The 16,300-nt window shown below is 44.3% G+C and overlaps 1 protein-coding gene across 2 annotated transcripts in view; it reads left to right on the top strand.

Annotated features, from left to right (window-relative positions):
* LOC129867631 (tyrosine-protein kinase RYK-like) overlaps positions 1 to 16,300 on the top strand; it is a 211,725-nt gene that overhangs the window by 136,802 nt on the left and 58,623 nt on the right. For both annotated transcript variants that reach the window (XM_055941157.1, XM_055941154.1), the window contains one exon: positions 6,713 to 6,838. In XM_055941157.1, coding sequence (XP_055797132.1) covers positions 6,713 to 6,838 — 126 coding nt within the window. The remainder of the gene's footprint in view (positions 1 to 6,712; positions 6,839 to 16,300) is intronic.

Below are 16,300 nucleotides of genomic sequence, written 5' to 3'. Positions count from 1 at the left end.
AATAGGATGGATGTTCTCTAGCATGCAGGACAATTTCATCCTCATGGATCCCTGGGGCTTAGCTTAGCTTGTCCTGGACTGGTGTAATTAAATTCCAGCTGTACCTGCTTAGAGTGAAGCTGGGGGTTTTGCTAGTGGTTCTGGGATATTTCCATGCATTTTTTGGTCATTTAGATGAATGGTAGTCTGCGTTCCCATTTGTTTCTGCTGCTGTTCTCAAACACATTGATTGTAGCTTTAATACTTGGATGCCAGTCTGATTGCTCAACTCACCTTCTGTTTACTCGTGATATCCAATTGGTTGTTACAGTCTTGTCCCATTGCTGCGACTCCCGTACGGACTCGGGAGAGGCGAAGGTCGAGAGCCATGCGTCCTCCTTAACACGACCTTGCAAAGCCGCGCTGCTTCTTGACACACTGAACGCTTAACCTGGAAGCCAGCCGCATCAATGTGTCGTAAGGAAACACCGTACAGTTGGCGACTGAAGTCAGCGTGCATGCGCCCGGCCTGCCACAAGGAGTCGCTAGAGCGCAACAGAACAAGGACACCCCAGCCGGCCGAAACCCTCCTCTAACCCGGACGACGCTGGTCCAATTGTGCGCCGCCTCATGGGTCTCCCGGTCACGGCCGGCTGCAGCACAGCCTGGAATCGAACCCTAGTCTGTAGTAACGTCTTGAGCACTGTGATGCAGTGCCTTAGACCGCTGCGCCACTCGAGAGGCCCCCACGCCCCTTCTGTTTTCATATCGGTCTTTGGTTTGAGTCTCGCTTAGCCTCTAATTTGTTCCAGTCTTTATCCGTGGTTAATCAGTCTGTCTGTCACTGTTCCAGTCTTTATCCGTGGTTAATCAGTCTGTCTGTCACTGTTCCAGTCTTTATCCGTGGTTAACCAGTCTGTCTGTCACTGTTCCAGTCTTTATCCGTGGTTAATCAGTCTGTCTGTCACTGTTCCAGTCTTTATCCGTGGTTAACCAGTCAGTCTTCACTGTTCCAGTCTTTATCCGTGGTTAACCAGTCGGTCTTCACTGTTCCAGTCTTTATCCGTGTTTAATCAGTCTGTCTGTCACTGTTCCAGTCTTTATCCGTGGTTAACCAGTCTGTCTGTCACTGTTCAAGTCTTTATCCGTGGTTAATCAGCCGGTCTTCACTGTTCCAGTCTTTATCCTTGGTTAACCAGGCTGTCTGTCACTGTTCCAGTCTTTATCCGTGGTTAATCAGCCGGTCTTCACTGTTCCAGTCTTTATCCGTGGTTAACCAGTCTGTCAGTCTGAGGTTCTGCAACGTGTTATCTGTCTCCACTGACATGTTCCCAGGAAGTGGTAATATCCTCGAAGCCGGTGTTTGGAGGATATATTGGCGCGGGGGTGTTGTTCGTCTTCGGCCGGCAAACCGTGACAATATCTCCTCCAAACACCGGCTTCGAGGGCATTGTCTCTTTTATACAACGGGTTACCGACATATTAAAATGATTTGACATATTTTCACTAAAAACGTTTTTTTGATGAATTTATTCATACTGTTTCATCCATCCACGAGATAGTCCAGACACATTTAAGGTTGCTACCCAAGCCGGCTGATCGTTCGTTCTCTCGGTTCGGTTGCCAGATAGTCCAGACACATTTAAGGTTGCTACCCAAGCCGGCTGATCGTTCGTTCTCTCGGTTCGGTTGCCAGATAGTCCAGACACATTTAAGGTTGCTACCCAAGCCGGCTGATCGTTCGTTCTCTCGGTTCGGTTGCCAGATAGTCCAGACACATTTAAGGTTGCTACCCAAGCCGGCTGATCGTTCGTTCTCTCGGTTCGGTTGCCAGATAGTCCAGACACATTTAAGGTTGCTACCCAAGCCGGCTGATCGTTCGTTCTCTCGGTTCGGTTGCCAGATAGTCCAGACACATTTAAGGTTGCTACCCAAGCCGGCTGATCGTTCGTTCTCTCGGTTCGGTTGCCAGATAGTCCAGACACATTTAAGGTTCCTACCCAAGCCGGTTGATCGTTCGTTCTAGCGGTTCTGTTGCCAGAGACACGACCCAGTCGTTAAGTCTTTTTGTTCTGTATCTTGCGACGTGACCCAGTCGTTCGTTCTAAATGTTCTGTTGCCATGCTTCAATATTAAAACTACATTGCAAATGTCAGAGAGACAGACAAGGTTTATACTAATCTTCTCTATTGAAAACCAATTGCTAGTCTAAAAGAAATGGGAGATGATGTCTCGATGCATTTATCAGTGGAGATAAAGTTTATAAATTGCCTGGCTGGGCTTATGAGACAGTGGACTACGCAGTCAGATGGAACAGAGTCTACATTGCCTGGCTGGGCTGATGAGACAGTGGACTACGCTGTCAGATGGAACAGAGTCTATATTGCCTGGCTGGGCTGATGAGACAGTGGACGACGCAGTCAGATGGAACAGAGTCTACATTGCGTGGCTGGGCTGATGAGACAGTGGACTACGCAGTCAGATGGAACAGAGTCTACATTGCGTGGCTGGGCTGATGAGACAGTGGACGACGCAGTCAGATGGAACAGAGTCTACATTGCGTGGCTGGGCTGATGAGACAGTGGACTACGCAGTCAGATGGAACAGAGTCTACATTGCCTGGCTGGGCTGATGAGACAGTGGACTACGCAGTCAGATGGAACAGAGTAAATAGACATTTGAGCATCTTAGCTTTAGCCGGTGTTAACTGTTGGAATAGACACCGTCTGGAATGCGGTTTTAACCAATCAGCATCCGGGATTAGACCCACCCGTTGTATCACATTGATGTGTTATCTGTCATCGTTGACATGTGTACACAGGGGATACGGTGTTATAGAAAAGGGTTATGTTGATGTTGTATAGTTATGTCCCTGCGGTGGGGAGCTGATGTCATTGTTATGATGTCATTGTTAATCTCCACCCGGCACAGCCAGAAGAGGACTGGCCCCACCCCTCATAGCCTGGTTCCTCTCTAGGTTTCTTCCTAGGTTTTGGCCTTTCTAGGGAGTTTTTCCTAGCCACCGTGCTTCTACACCTGCATTGCTTGCTGTTTGGGGTTTTAGGCTGGGTTTCTGTACAGCACTTTGAGATATTAGCTGATGTACGAAAGGGCTATATAAAATAAACTTGATTTGATATGGTATGTGAATGTTCTTAATGACCTGTGTTACTGCGCTGATCGCTCTCAAACGTGAACGTACTGTAATGTCCGTGTGCTGAGAAGAGCTGTTATGTGATGGTGCAGGGTGTTGTAATACTGCTGGACGAAAGATGAACCGTATGAGATGAGATGCTGCCAATCAGCCTTTTGTCTTTCTCTTCTTTTGATTGGCTGATTTCTATTGCAGTCGGGTTTACGGGCTGATTTCTGTTGCAGTCGGGTTTACGGGCTGATTTCTGTTGCAGTCGGTTTACGGGCTGATTTCTGTTGCAGTCGGGTTTACGGGCTGATTTCTGTTGCATTCGGTTTACGGGCTGATTTCTGTTGCATTCGGTTTACGGGCTGATTTCTATTGCAGTCGGGTTTACGGGCTGATTTATAATGCAGTCGGTTTACGGGCTGATTTCTGTTGCAGTCGGGTTTACGGGCTGATTTCTGTTGCATTCGGTTTACGGGCTGATTTCTGTTGCATTCGGTTTACGGGCTGATTTCTATTGCAGTCGGGTTTACGGGCTGATTTATAATGCAGTCGGTTTACGGGCTGATTTCTGTTGCAGTCGGGTTTACGGGCTGATTTCTGTTGCATTCGGTTTACGGGCTGATTTCTGTTGCATTCGGTTTACGGGCTGATTTCTATTGCATTCGGTTTACGGGCTGATTTCTATTGCAGTCGGTTTACGGGCTGATTTCTAATGCAGTCGTGTTTACGGGCTGATTTCTGTTGCAGTCGGGTTTACGGGCTGATTTCTGTTGCAGTCGGTTTACAGGCTGATTTCTATTGCATTCGGTTTACGGGCTGATTTCTGTTGCAGTCGGTTTACAGGCTGATTTCTAATGCAGTCGGTTTACGGGCTGATTTCTAATGCAGTCGGTTTACGGGCTGATTTCTGTTGCAGTCGGTTTACAGGCTGATTTATAATGCAGTCGGTTTACAGGCTGATTTATAATGCAGTCGGTTTACAGGCTGATTTATAATGCAGTCGGTTTACAGGCTGATTTATAATGCAGTCGGTTTACAGGCTGATTTATAATGCAGTCGGTTTACAGGCTGATTTATAATGCAGTCGGTTTACAGGCTGATTTATAATGCAGTCGGTTTACAGGCTGATTTCTATTGCAGTCGGGTTTACGGGCTGATTTCTGTTGCAGTCGGTTTACGGGCTGATTTCTGTTGCAGTCTGTTTACGGGCTGATTCAGTCTTAGACATTAACTCGTTTTTTAACCACTCCACAAATTTCTTGTTAACAAACTAAAGTTTTGGCAAGTCGGTTAGGACATCTACTTTGTGCATGACACACATTCTTCCAACAATTGTTTACAGACAGATTTTTTCACTTATAATTCACTGTATCACAATTCCAGTGGGTCAGAAGTTTACATACACTAAGTTGACTGTGCTTTTAAACAGCTTGGAAAATTCCAGAAAATTATGTCATGGCTTTAGAAGCTTCTGATAGGCTAATTGACATAATTTGAGTCAATTGGAGGTGTACCTGTGGATGTATTTCAAGGCCTACCTTCAAACTCAGTGCCTCTTTGCTTGACATCATGGGAAAATCAAAAGAAATCAGCCAAGACCTCAGAAAAAAGATTGTAGACCTCCACAAGTCCCTGTATCTATATATATCTATTTATCTCTCCCAGGCTACCCGTCCCTGTATCTATATATATGTATTTATCTCTCCTAGGCTACCTGTCCCTGTATCTATCTATATATATATATATATATATATATATATATATATATATATATATATATATATATATATATATATATATATATATATATATATATGTATTCATCTCTCCCAGGCTACCCGTCCCTGTATCTATATATATATGTATTCATCTCTCCCAGGCTACCTGTCCCTGTATCTATATATATATATATATGTATTTATCTCTCCTAGGCTACCCGTCACTGTATCTATATATATATGTATTCATCTCTCCCAGGCTACCCGTCCCTGTATCTATATATATATGTATTTATCTCTCCCAGGCTACCCGTCCCTGTATCTATATATATATATGTATTTATCTCTCCCAGGCTACCCGTCCCTGTATCTATATATATATATATGTATTCATCTCTCCCAGGCTACCTGTCCCTGTATCTATATATATATATATGTATTTATCTCTCCCAGGCTACCCGTCCCTGTATCTATATATATATGTATTCATCTCTCCCAGGGTACCTGTCCCTGTATCTATATATATATATATATGTATTTATCTCTCCCAGGCTACCCGTCCCTGTATCTGTATATATGTATTTATCTCTCCCAGGCTACCCGTCCCTGTATCTATATATATGTATTCATCTCTCCCAGGCTACCCGTCCCTGTATCTATATATATATATATATATATGTATTCATCTCTCCCAGGCTACCTGTCCCTGTATCTATATATATATATGTATTTATCTCTCCCAGGCTACCCGTCCCTGTATCTATATATATGTATTTATCTCTCCCAGGCTACCCGTCCCTGTATCTATATATATATGTATTTATCTCTCCCAGGCTACCCGTCCCTGTATCTATATATATATGTATTCATCTCTCCCAGGCTACCTGTCCCTGTATCTATATATATATGTATTCATCTCTCCCAGGCTACCTGTCCCTGTATCTATATATATATATGTATTTATCTCTCCCAGGCTACCCGTCCCTGTATCTATATATATGTATTTATCTCTCCCAGGCTACCCGTCCCTGTATCTATATATATATGTATTCATCTCTCCCAGGCTACCCGTCCCTGTATCTATATATATATATATGTATTTATCTCTCCCAGGCTACCCGTCCCTGTATCTATATATGTATGTATTCATCTCTCCCAGGCTACCTGTCCCTGTATCTATATATATATATATATGTATTCATCTCTCCCAGGCTACCCGTCCCTGTATCTATATATATATATGTATTCATCTCTCCCAGGCTACCCGTCCCTGTATCTATATATATATTTATTTATCTCTCCCAGGCTACCCGTCCCTGTATCTATATATGTATGTATTTATCTCTCCCAGGCTACCCGTCCCTGTATCTATATATATATATATGTATTCATCTCTCCCAGGCTACCCGTCCCTGTATCTATATATGTATGTATTCATCTCTCCCAGGCTACCCGTCCCTGTATCTATATATATATGTATTCATCTCTCCCAGGCTACCTGTCCCTGTATCTATATATATATGTATTCATCTCTCCCAGGCTACCCGTCCCTGTATCTATATATATGTATTTATCTCTCCCAGGCTACCCGTCACTGTATCTATATATATATATATATATATGTATTCATCTCTCCCAGGCTACCCGTCCCTGTATCTATATATATATATGTATTTATCTCTCCCAGGCTACCCGTCCCTGTATCTATATATATATATGTATTTATCTCTCCCAGGCTACCCGTCCCTGTATCTATATATATATGTATTTATCTATCCCAGGCTACCCGTCCCTGTATCTATATATATATGTATTTATCTCTCCCAGGCTACCTGTCCCTGTATCTATATATATATGTATTCATCTCTCCTAGGCTACCCGTCCCTGCGTATTGAGAAGAACGACCTGAGAAGTGTTAGTCTGCTGGAAGCCAAAGCCAAGGTCAAAGACATCTCCATCTCCAGACTGAGAGTCACTCTACGGGACGTCCTGCACGAAGGTAACGCTATACATACACACACACACACACACACACACACACGTCCTGCGCGAAGGTAACGCTATACACACACCACACACACACACACACACCACACACACACACACACGAAGGTAACGCTATGCACACACCACACACACACACGAAGGTAACGCTATGCACACACACACACACTGGAGAATTTCAACTGCAACAGTTCCTAACCCCTAGAATCACAGAGCGGCCTTGGTTTCAGGTCTGAATATAACCAGACTCCTGGTGATTAAACTGCATTAGATGTTGTAATATAAATATTATGACTGTATCTGTACAGCATTAATGAGACATCTTTAGTTGCCAGACAGTCACAGTACACACAGACGTGTACACATATAGTACTTGAGGAAGTATTCACACCCCAGTCACAGTACACACAGATGTGTACACATATAGTACTTGAGGAAGTATTCACACCCCAGTCACAGTACACACAGATGTGTACACATATAGTACTCGAGGAAGTATTCAAACCCCAGTCATAGTACGCACAGATATGTACACATATAGTACTCAAGGAAGTATTCAAACCCCAGTCATTGTACACACAGGCGTGTACACATGTAGTACTTCAGGAAGTATTCATACCCATTGACTTATTACAGATTTTGTTGTGTTAGAGCCTGAATTAAACATTTTTTTAAAAATTGATTAAATTGATATGTTTTGTCACACACTACCCTAAAATGTCAGAGGGAATTATGTTCTTCAAAATGTTTACAATTTTAATTAAAAATGAAATCTCTTGAGGCAGTAAATATTTAACCCTTTTGATATGGCAAGCCAGGAGGAAAAAAACAAGTTCAGGAGTAAAAATGTGCTTTTAACAAGTCACATAATAAGTTGCATGGACTCACTATGATTATTTATTTTTAATGACTACCTCTGTACCCCACACATACAATTAGCTGTAAGGTCCAATAGTCGAGCAGTGAATTTCAACCACAAAGACCAGGGATGTTTTCCAATGGCTCGCAAACATTTTACATTTTAGTCATTTAGCAGATGCTCTTATCCAGAGATACTTACAGTTGGAAGTGCATACATTTTTGTACTTTTTCGTACTGGTCCCCCGTAGGAATCTAACTCACAAACCTTGCTAAGCTCCAAGCTCTACCAACTCAGTTGCCGAAGAGGAAGGAAACCGCTCAGGGATTTCACTGTGAAGCCAATGGTGACTTTAAAACAGTTACAGAGTTCAATGGCTGTGATAGGAGAGAACTGAGGATGGATCAACAACATTGTAGTTACTCCACAATACTAACCTAAATGAAAAGAAGGAATTGTACAGAATAATACAAATATTCCAAAACATGCATCCTGTTTGCAAAAAGGCACTAAAGTAATACTGCAAAAAATGTTGCAAAGCAATTCACTTTTTGTCCTGAATACAAAGTATTAAGTTTGGGGCAAATCCAATACAACACATCACTGAGTCCCACTCTCCATATTTTCAAGCATAGTGATGGCTGCATCATGTTATGGGTATGCTTGTCATCGTTAAGGACTAGGTAGTTTTTCAGGATAAAAAAAGATAAACAGAATGGAGTGATGCACAGGCATCATCCTAGAGTAGAACCTGGTTGTCTGCTTTGAATTCACCTTTCAGCAGTGACAATAACCTAAAACACAAGGCCAAATATACACTGGAGTTGTTTACCAAAGTCTGTGAATGTTCCTGAGAGGACAAGTTACTGTTCAGCTATGGCAAGACTAGAACACGTTTGTCTAGCAATGATCAACAGCCAATTTGGCAGAGCTTGAAGAATAATGGGCAAATGTTATACAATCCAGGTGTAGAAAGCTCTTAAGAGATTTACCCAGGAAGACTCACGGCTGTAATCGCTGCCAAAGGTGTTTTCTACAAAGTATTGACTCAGGTGTGAATACTTATGTAAATGAGATATTTCTCTATTTCATTTTCAATACATTTACTGAAATCTCTAAAATAATGTTATCACTTTGTCGTTATGGGGTATTGTGTGTAGATGGGTGAGGAAAAAAAAATATTTTGAATTTCTGCTGTAACATGTAGAAAAGGCAATACTTTATGAACTGTGTACACACACACACACACACACACACACACACACACACACACACACACACACACACACACACGCGTGGAACAACTTGTTCATTAGATCTGTTGTTCTCTACAGGGGAATAAATGCTCTGACACAAACCATTATTTCTGGTGTAATGGGCTGAACATGTTGTGAAACTAGAGACAGCAGAACACACTGTCCAACCACCAGCTCCCATTTCCTACTAACACCAGCCAAGGTGTGTGTTTACGTCCCAAATGGCACCCTATTCCATGTATAGTGCACTACTTTAGACCAGAGCCCTATTCCTTATGTAGTGCACTACTTTAGACCAGAGCCCTATGGCACGCTATTCCCTATATAGTGCACTACTTTAGACCAGAGCCCCTATTCCCTATATAGTGCACTACTTTAGACCAGAGCCCCTATTCCCTGTATAGTGCACTACTTTAGACCAGAGGCCTATTCCCTGTATAGTGCACTACTTTAGACCAGAGCCCTATTCCCTGTATAGTGCACTACTTTAGACCAGAGCCCTATTCCCTGTATAGTGCACTACTTTAGACCAGAGCTCTATTCCCTATATAGTGCACTACTTTAGACCAGAGCCCTATTCCCTATATAGTGCACTACTTTAGACCAGAGCCCTATTCCCTGTATAGTGCACTACTTTAGACCAGAGCCCTATTCCCTGTATAGTGCACTACTTTAGACCAGAGCCCTATTCCCTGTATAGTGCACTACTTTAGACCAGAGCCCTATTCCCTATGTAGTGCACTACTTTAGACCAGAGCCCTATGGCACCCTATTCCCTATATAGTGCACTACTTTAGACCAGAGCCCTATTCCCTATATAGTGCACTGCTTTAGACCAGAGCCCTATTCCCTATATAGTTTAGACCAGAGCCCTATTCCCTATATAGTGCACTACTTTAGACCAGAGCCCTATGGCACCCTATTCCCTATATAGTGCACTACTTTAGACCAGAGCCCTATGGCACCCTATTCCCTATATAAGTGCACTGCTTTAGACCAGAGCCCTATTCCCTATATAGTGCACTGCTTTAGACCAGAGCCCTATTCCCTATATAGTTTAGACCAGAGCCCTATTCCCTATATAGTGCACTGCTTTAGACCAGAGCCCTATTCCCTATATAGTTTAGACCAGAGCCCTATTCCCTGTATAGTGCACTACTTTAGACCAGAGCCCTATTCCCTATATAGTGCACTACTTTAGACCAGAGCCCTAGGTTACTGCACTTTGTAGGGTGCCAGTTAGGAAGCATATACAGGGTGTTACGGTACAGAGTCAATGTGGAGGTTATATACAGGGTGTTACGGTACAGAGTCAATGTGGAGGCTATATACAGGGTGTTACGGTACAGAGTCAATGTGGAGGCTATATACAGGGTGTTACGGTACAGAGTCAATGTGGAGGCTATATACAGGGTGTTACGGTACAGAGTCAATGTGGAGGCTATATACACGGTGTTACGGTACAGAGTCAATGTGGAGGCTATAAACAGGGGGTACCGGTACAGAGTCAATGTGGAGGCTATATACAGGGGGGTACCGGTACAGAGTCAATGTGGAGGCTATATACAAGGGGTACCGGTACAGAGTCAATGTGGAGGCTATATACAGGGGGTACCGGTACAGAGTCAATGTGGAGGCTATATACAGGAGGGTACCGGTACAGAGTCAATGTGGAGGCTATATACAGGGTGTTACGGTACAGAGTCAATGTGGAGGCTATATACAGGGTGTTACGGTACAGAGTCAATGTGGAGGCTATATACAGGGTGTTACGGTACAGAGTCAATGTGGAGGCTATATACAGGGTGTTACGGTACAGAGTCAATGTGGAGGCTATATACAGGGTGTTACGGTACAGAGTCAATGTGGAGGCTATATACAGGGGGTACCGGTACAGAGTCAATGTGGAGGCTATATACAGGGGGTACCGGTACAGAGTCAATGTGGAGGCTATATACACCGAGGGTACCGGTACAGAGTCAATGTGGAGGCTATATACAGGGTGTTACGGTACAGAGTCAATGTGGAGGCTATATACAGGGTGTTACGGTACAGAGTCAATGTGGAGGCAATATACAGAGGGGGTTACGTTACAGAGTCAATGTGGAGGCTATATGCAGGGGGTTACGGTACAGAGTCAATGTGGAGGCTATATACAGGGGGTTACGGTACAGAGTCAATGTGGAGGCTATATACAGAGGGGGTTACGGTACAGAGTCAATGTGGAGGCTATATGCAGGGGGTTACGGTACAGAGTCAATGTGGAGGCTATATACAGGGGGTTACGGTACAGAGTCAATGTGGAGGCTATATACAGGGTGTTACGGTACAGAGTCAATGTGGAGGCTATATACAAGGTGTTAGGTACAGAGTCAATGTGGAGACTATATACAGGGTGTTACGGTACAGAGTCAATGTGGAGGCTATATACAGGGTGTTATGGTACAGAGTCAATGTGGAGGTTATATACAGGGTGTTACGGTACAGATTCAATGTGGAGGTTATATACAGGGGGTACTGGTACAGAGTCAATGTTTAGGCTATATACAGGGTGTTACGGTACAGAGTCATTGTGGAGGCTATATACAGGGTGTTACGGTACAGAGTCAATGTGGAGGTTATATACATGGTGTTACGGTACAGAGTCAATGTGGAGACTATATACATGGTATTACGGTACAGAGTTAATGTGGAGGCTATATACAGGGAGTACCGGTACAGAGTCAATTATGGAGACTATATACAGAGTATTACGGTACAGAGTCAATGTGGAGGCTATATACAGGGTGTTACGGTACAGAGTCAATTTGGAGGCTATATACAGGGTGTTACGGTACAGAGTCAATGTGGAGGCTATATACAGGGTGTTACGGTACAGAGTCAATTTGGAGGCTATATACAGGGAGTACCGGTACAGAGTCAATGTGGAGACTATATACAGAGTATTACGGTACAGAGTCAATGTGGAGGCTATATACAGGGGGTACCGGTACAGAGTCAATGTGGAGGCTATATACAGGGTGTTACGGTACAGAGTCAATGTGGAGACTATATACAGAGTATTACGGTACAGAGTCAATGTGGAGGCTATATACAGGGGGTACCGGTACAGAGTCAATGTGGAGGCTATATACAGGGGGTACCAGTACAGGGTCAATGTGGAGGGGCACAGGTTAGTCGGGTTAATTGAGGTAATATGTCCATGTAGGTAGAGTTATTAAAGTGACTATGTATAGGTAATAAACAGAGTAGCAGCGTAATAAAGGAGTCTGATTCATGACTGATTTATGAATGTTGTTGTTTGTTCCTTGTTGTGAAACAACTGAAAGTTGAACACACACATTGTAGACAACGAACAGCTTCCGTTTCCTACAAGGTCTGTATGTGATGGCCTGGCGAAGACCTTTTTTGGTCTGAACTTTGTCACACAATAAATGTTTTATAGTGCAGAGACGCTGACGACACCTTCACTGTCCAGGTTACTGTGTTACTCACTTCTAGGAAAGCAGTGGCCTCTGTCTACTGCTGGCATCACAGAGAAGAGAATACTGTGTATCCACAGAGAAGAGAATAGTGTGTATCCACAGAGAAGAGAATACTGTGTATCCACAGAGAAGAGAATAATGTGTATCCACAGAGAAGAGAATACTGTGTATCCACAGAGAAGAGAATACTGTGTATCCACAGAGAAGAGAATACGGTGTATCCACAGAGAAGAGAATACGGTGTATCCACAGAGAAGAGAATACGGTGTATCCACAGAGAAGAGAATACGGTGTATCCACAGAGAAGAGAATACGGTGTATCCACAGAGAAGAGAATACGGTGTATCCACAGAGAAGAGAATACGGTGTATCCACAGAGAAGAGAATACGGTGTATCCACAGAGAAGAGAATACGGTGTATCCACAGAGAAGAGAATACGGTGTATCCACAGAGAAGAGAATACGGTGTATCCACAGAGAAGAGAATACGGTGTATCCACAGAGAAGAGAATACTGTGTATCCACAGAGAAGAGAATACTGTGTATCCACAGAGAAGAGAATACTGTGTATCCACAGAGAAGAGAATACTGTGTATCCACAGAGAAGAGAATACTGTGTATCCACAGAGAAGAGAATACTGTGTATCCACAGAGAAGAGAATACTGTGTATCCACAGAGAAGAGAATACTGTGTATCCACAGAGAAGAGAATACTGTGTATCCACAGAGAAGAGAATACTGTGTATCCACAGAGAAGAGAATACTGTGTATCCACAGAGAAGAGAATACTGTGTATCCACAGAGAAGAGAATACTGTGTATCCACAGAGAAGAGAATACTGTGTATCCACAGAGAAGAGAATACTGTGTATCCACAGAGAAGAGAATACTGTGTATCCACAGAGAAGAGAATACTGTGTATCCACAGAGAAGAGAATACTGTGTATCCACAGAGAAGAGAATACTGTGTATCCACAGAGAAGAGAATAGTGTGTATCCACAGAGAAGAGAATACTGTGTATCCACAGAGAAGAGAATACTGTGTATCCACAGAGAAGAGAATACTGTGTATCCACAGAGAAGAGAATACTGTGTATCCACAGAGAAGAGAATACTGTGTATCCACAGAGATGAGAATACTGTGTATCCACAGAGAAGAGAATAGTGTGTATCCACAGAGAAGAGAATAGTGTGTATCCACAGAGAAGAGAATAGTGTGTATCCACAGAGAAGAGAATAGTGTGTATCCACAGAGAAGAGAATAGTGTGTATCCACAGAGAAGAGAATAGTGTGTATCCACAGAGAAGAGAATAGTGTGTATCCACAGAGAAGAGAATAGTGTGTATCCACAGAGAAGAGAATAGTGTGTATCCACAGAGAAGAGAATAGTGTGTAACCACAGAGAAGAGAATACTGTGTATCCAGGTACATATCGGATATCATTTTTTTTACAATATTATATAGTTTTGACAAGATCGCAATATTGTTTTTTGCGCTAGTTTGCTCTACCTGCACCAAAAGTGCAGTATTTTTCACTTTAATTTCCATGACTGACCAAAACTAGTTTTCTCATTTCTCTCTCTTGTTCCTCTGCCACAGACATATGGTGAGAAATATGTTTGGAACATCAAATCACAATGCATATGTAATGGGCTCAACAAGACTCTATCTCTGGTGTAATGGGCTCAACAAGGTCAGAGGGGTTCTCTGTAATGGGCTCAACATGGTCAGAGGGGTTCTCTGTAATGGGCTCAACATGGTCAGAGGGGATCTCTGTAATGGGCTCAACATGGTCAGAGGGGATCTCTGTAATGGGCTCAACATGGTCAGAGGGGATCTCTGTAATGGGCTCAACATGGTCAGAGGGGATCTCTGTAATGGGCTCAACATGGTCAGAGGGGATCTCTGTAATGGGCTCAACATGGTCAGAGGGGATCTCTGTAATGGGCTCAACATGGTCAGAGGGGATCTCTGTAATGGGCTCAACATGGTCAGAGGGGATCTCTGTAATGGGCTCAACATGATCAGAGGGGGATCTCTGGTGTAACGGGCTCAACATGGTCAGAGGGGATCTCTGGTGTAACGGGCTCAACATGGTCAGAGGGGATCTCTGTAATGGGCTCAACATGGTCAGAGGGGATCTCTGTAATGGGCTCAACATGGTCAGAGGGGATCTCTGTAATGGGCTCAACATGGTTAGAGGGGATCTCTGTAATGGGCTCAACATGGTCAGGGGGGATCTCTGTAATGGGCTCAACATGATCAGAGGGGATCTCTGTAATGGGCTCAACATGGTCAGAGGGGATCTCTGTAATGGGCTCAACATGGTCAGAGGGGATCTCTGGTGTAATGGGCGCAACATGGTCAGAGGGAATCTCTGTAATGGGCTCAACATGGTCAGAGGGGATATCTGGTGTACTGGGCTCAACATGGTCAGAGGGGATCTCTGTAATGGGCTCAACATGGTCAGAGGCGATCTGTGGTGTAACGGGGTCAGCATGGTCCAGCGGGGATCTCTGGTGTAACGGGCTCAACATGGTCAGAGGCGATCTCTGGTGTAACGGGCTCAACATGGTCAGAGGCGATCTGTGGTGTAACGGGCTCAACATGGTCAGAGGCGATCTGTGGTGTAACGGGCTCAACATGGTCAGAGGGAATCTCTGTAATGGGCTCAACATGGTCAGAGGGGATCTCTGGTGTAATGGGCTCAACATGGTCAGAGGGGATCTCTGGTGTAATGGCCTCAACATGGTCAGAGGGGATCTCTGTAATGGGCTCAACATGGTCAGAGGGTATCTCTGTAATGGGCTCAACATGGTCAGAGGCGATCTGTGGTGTAACGGGGTCAACATGGTTCAGAGGGGATCTCTGGTGTAACGGGCTCAACATGGTCAGAGGGGGATCTCTGGTATAACGGGCTCAACATGGTCAGAGGCGATCTCTGGTGTAACGGGCTCAACATGGTCGGAGGCGATCTCTGGTGTAATGGGCTCAACATGGTCAGATGGGATCTCTGGTGGAACGGGCTCAACATGGTCTGAGGTTGTCTGAGGTGGTGTAATGGGCTGTACACTACTTCCAACGACCAGCTCCCATTACCTACCAACACTAAGATCGGTCAAGCAGTGGTATAACTCAACTGATGGCATCACACAGAATACTTTGTTAGAATACATCAAGAATAACTCTGATGGTTCTCATTGACGTAATAACAATGGTAATGCTATCACGAAGAGAACACTGTGTATCATATTCCAGTCTCAGGAACTACTATTACAACGTTTATCATCATCATCATCATTGCAGAACAGTGAACATAAGTTCCCCCCAGTTGCTTAAGTGTGAGTGAGAGAAGGAGTGGTCCTGCCAAAGTAACAAAGCCCCGGAGATATGGGCCAGGTCTGGTCTGTTGAGGAGATTGGTCTGGTTCTGGTTTGTTGAGGATATGGCCCTGCCCTGGTCTGTTGAGGGAAATGGCCCTGCCTTGCCCTGGTCTGTTGAGGAAATGTCCCTGCCTTGCCCTGGTCTGTTGAGAAGGCCCTGCTCTGCCCTGGTCTGTTGAGGAGAAGGCCCTGCCCTGGTCTGTTGAGGAGAAGGCCCTGCCCTGGTCTGTTGAGGAGAAGGCCCTGCCCTGGTCTGTTGAGGAGAAGGCCCTGCCCTGGTCTGTTGAGGAGAAGGCCCTGCCCTGGTCTGTTGAGGAGAAGGCCCTGCCCTGGTCTGTTGAGGAGAAGGCCTTGTCCTGGTCTGTTGTGGAGATGGCCTTGCCCTGCCCTGGTCTGTTGAGATGGCACTGACCTGCCCCGCCCTTGTCTATTGAGGAGATGGCCCTGCCCTGCTCTGTTGAGGTGAAGGCTCTG

Source organism: Salvelinus fontinalis, chromosome 12, assembly GCF_029448725.1.
Source record: "Salvelinus fontinalis isolate EN_2023a chromosome 12, ASM2944872v1, whole genome shotgun sequence".
In the NCBI taxonomy this organism is placed as follows: domain Eukaryota; kingdom Metazoa; phylum Chordata; class Actinopteri; order Salmoniformes; family Salmonidae; genus Salvelinus; species Salvelinus fontinalis.
This window is presented reverse-complemented; position numbering and strand designations above follow the sequence as displayed.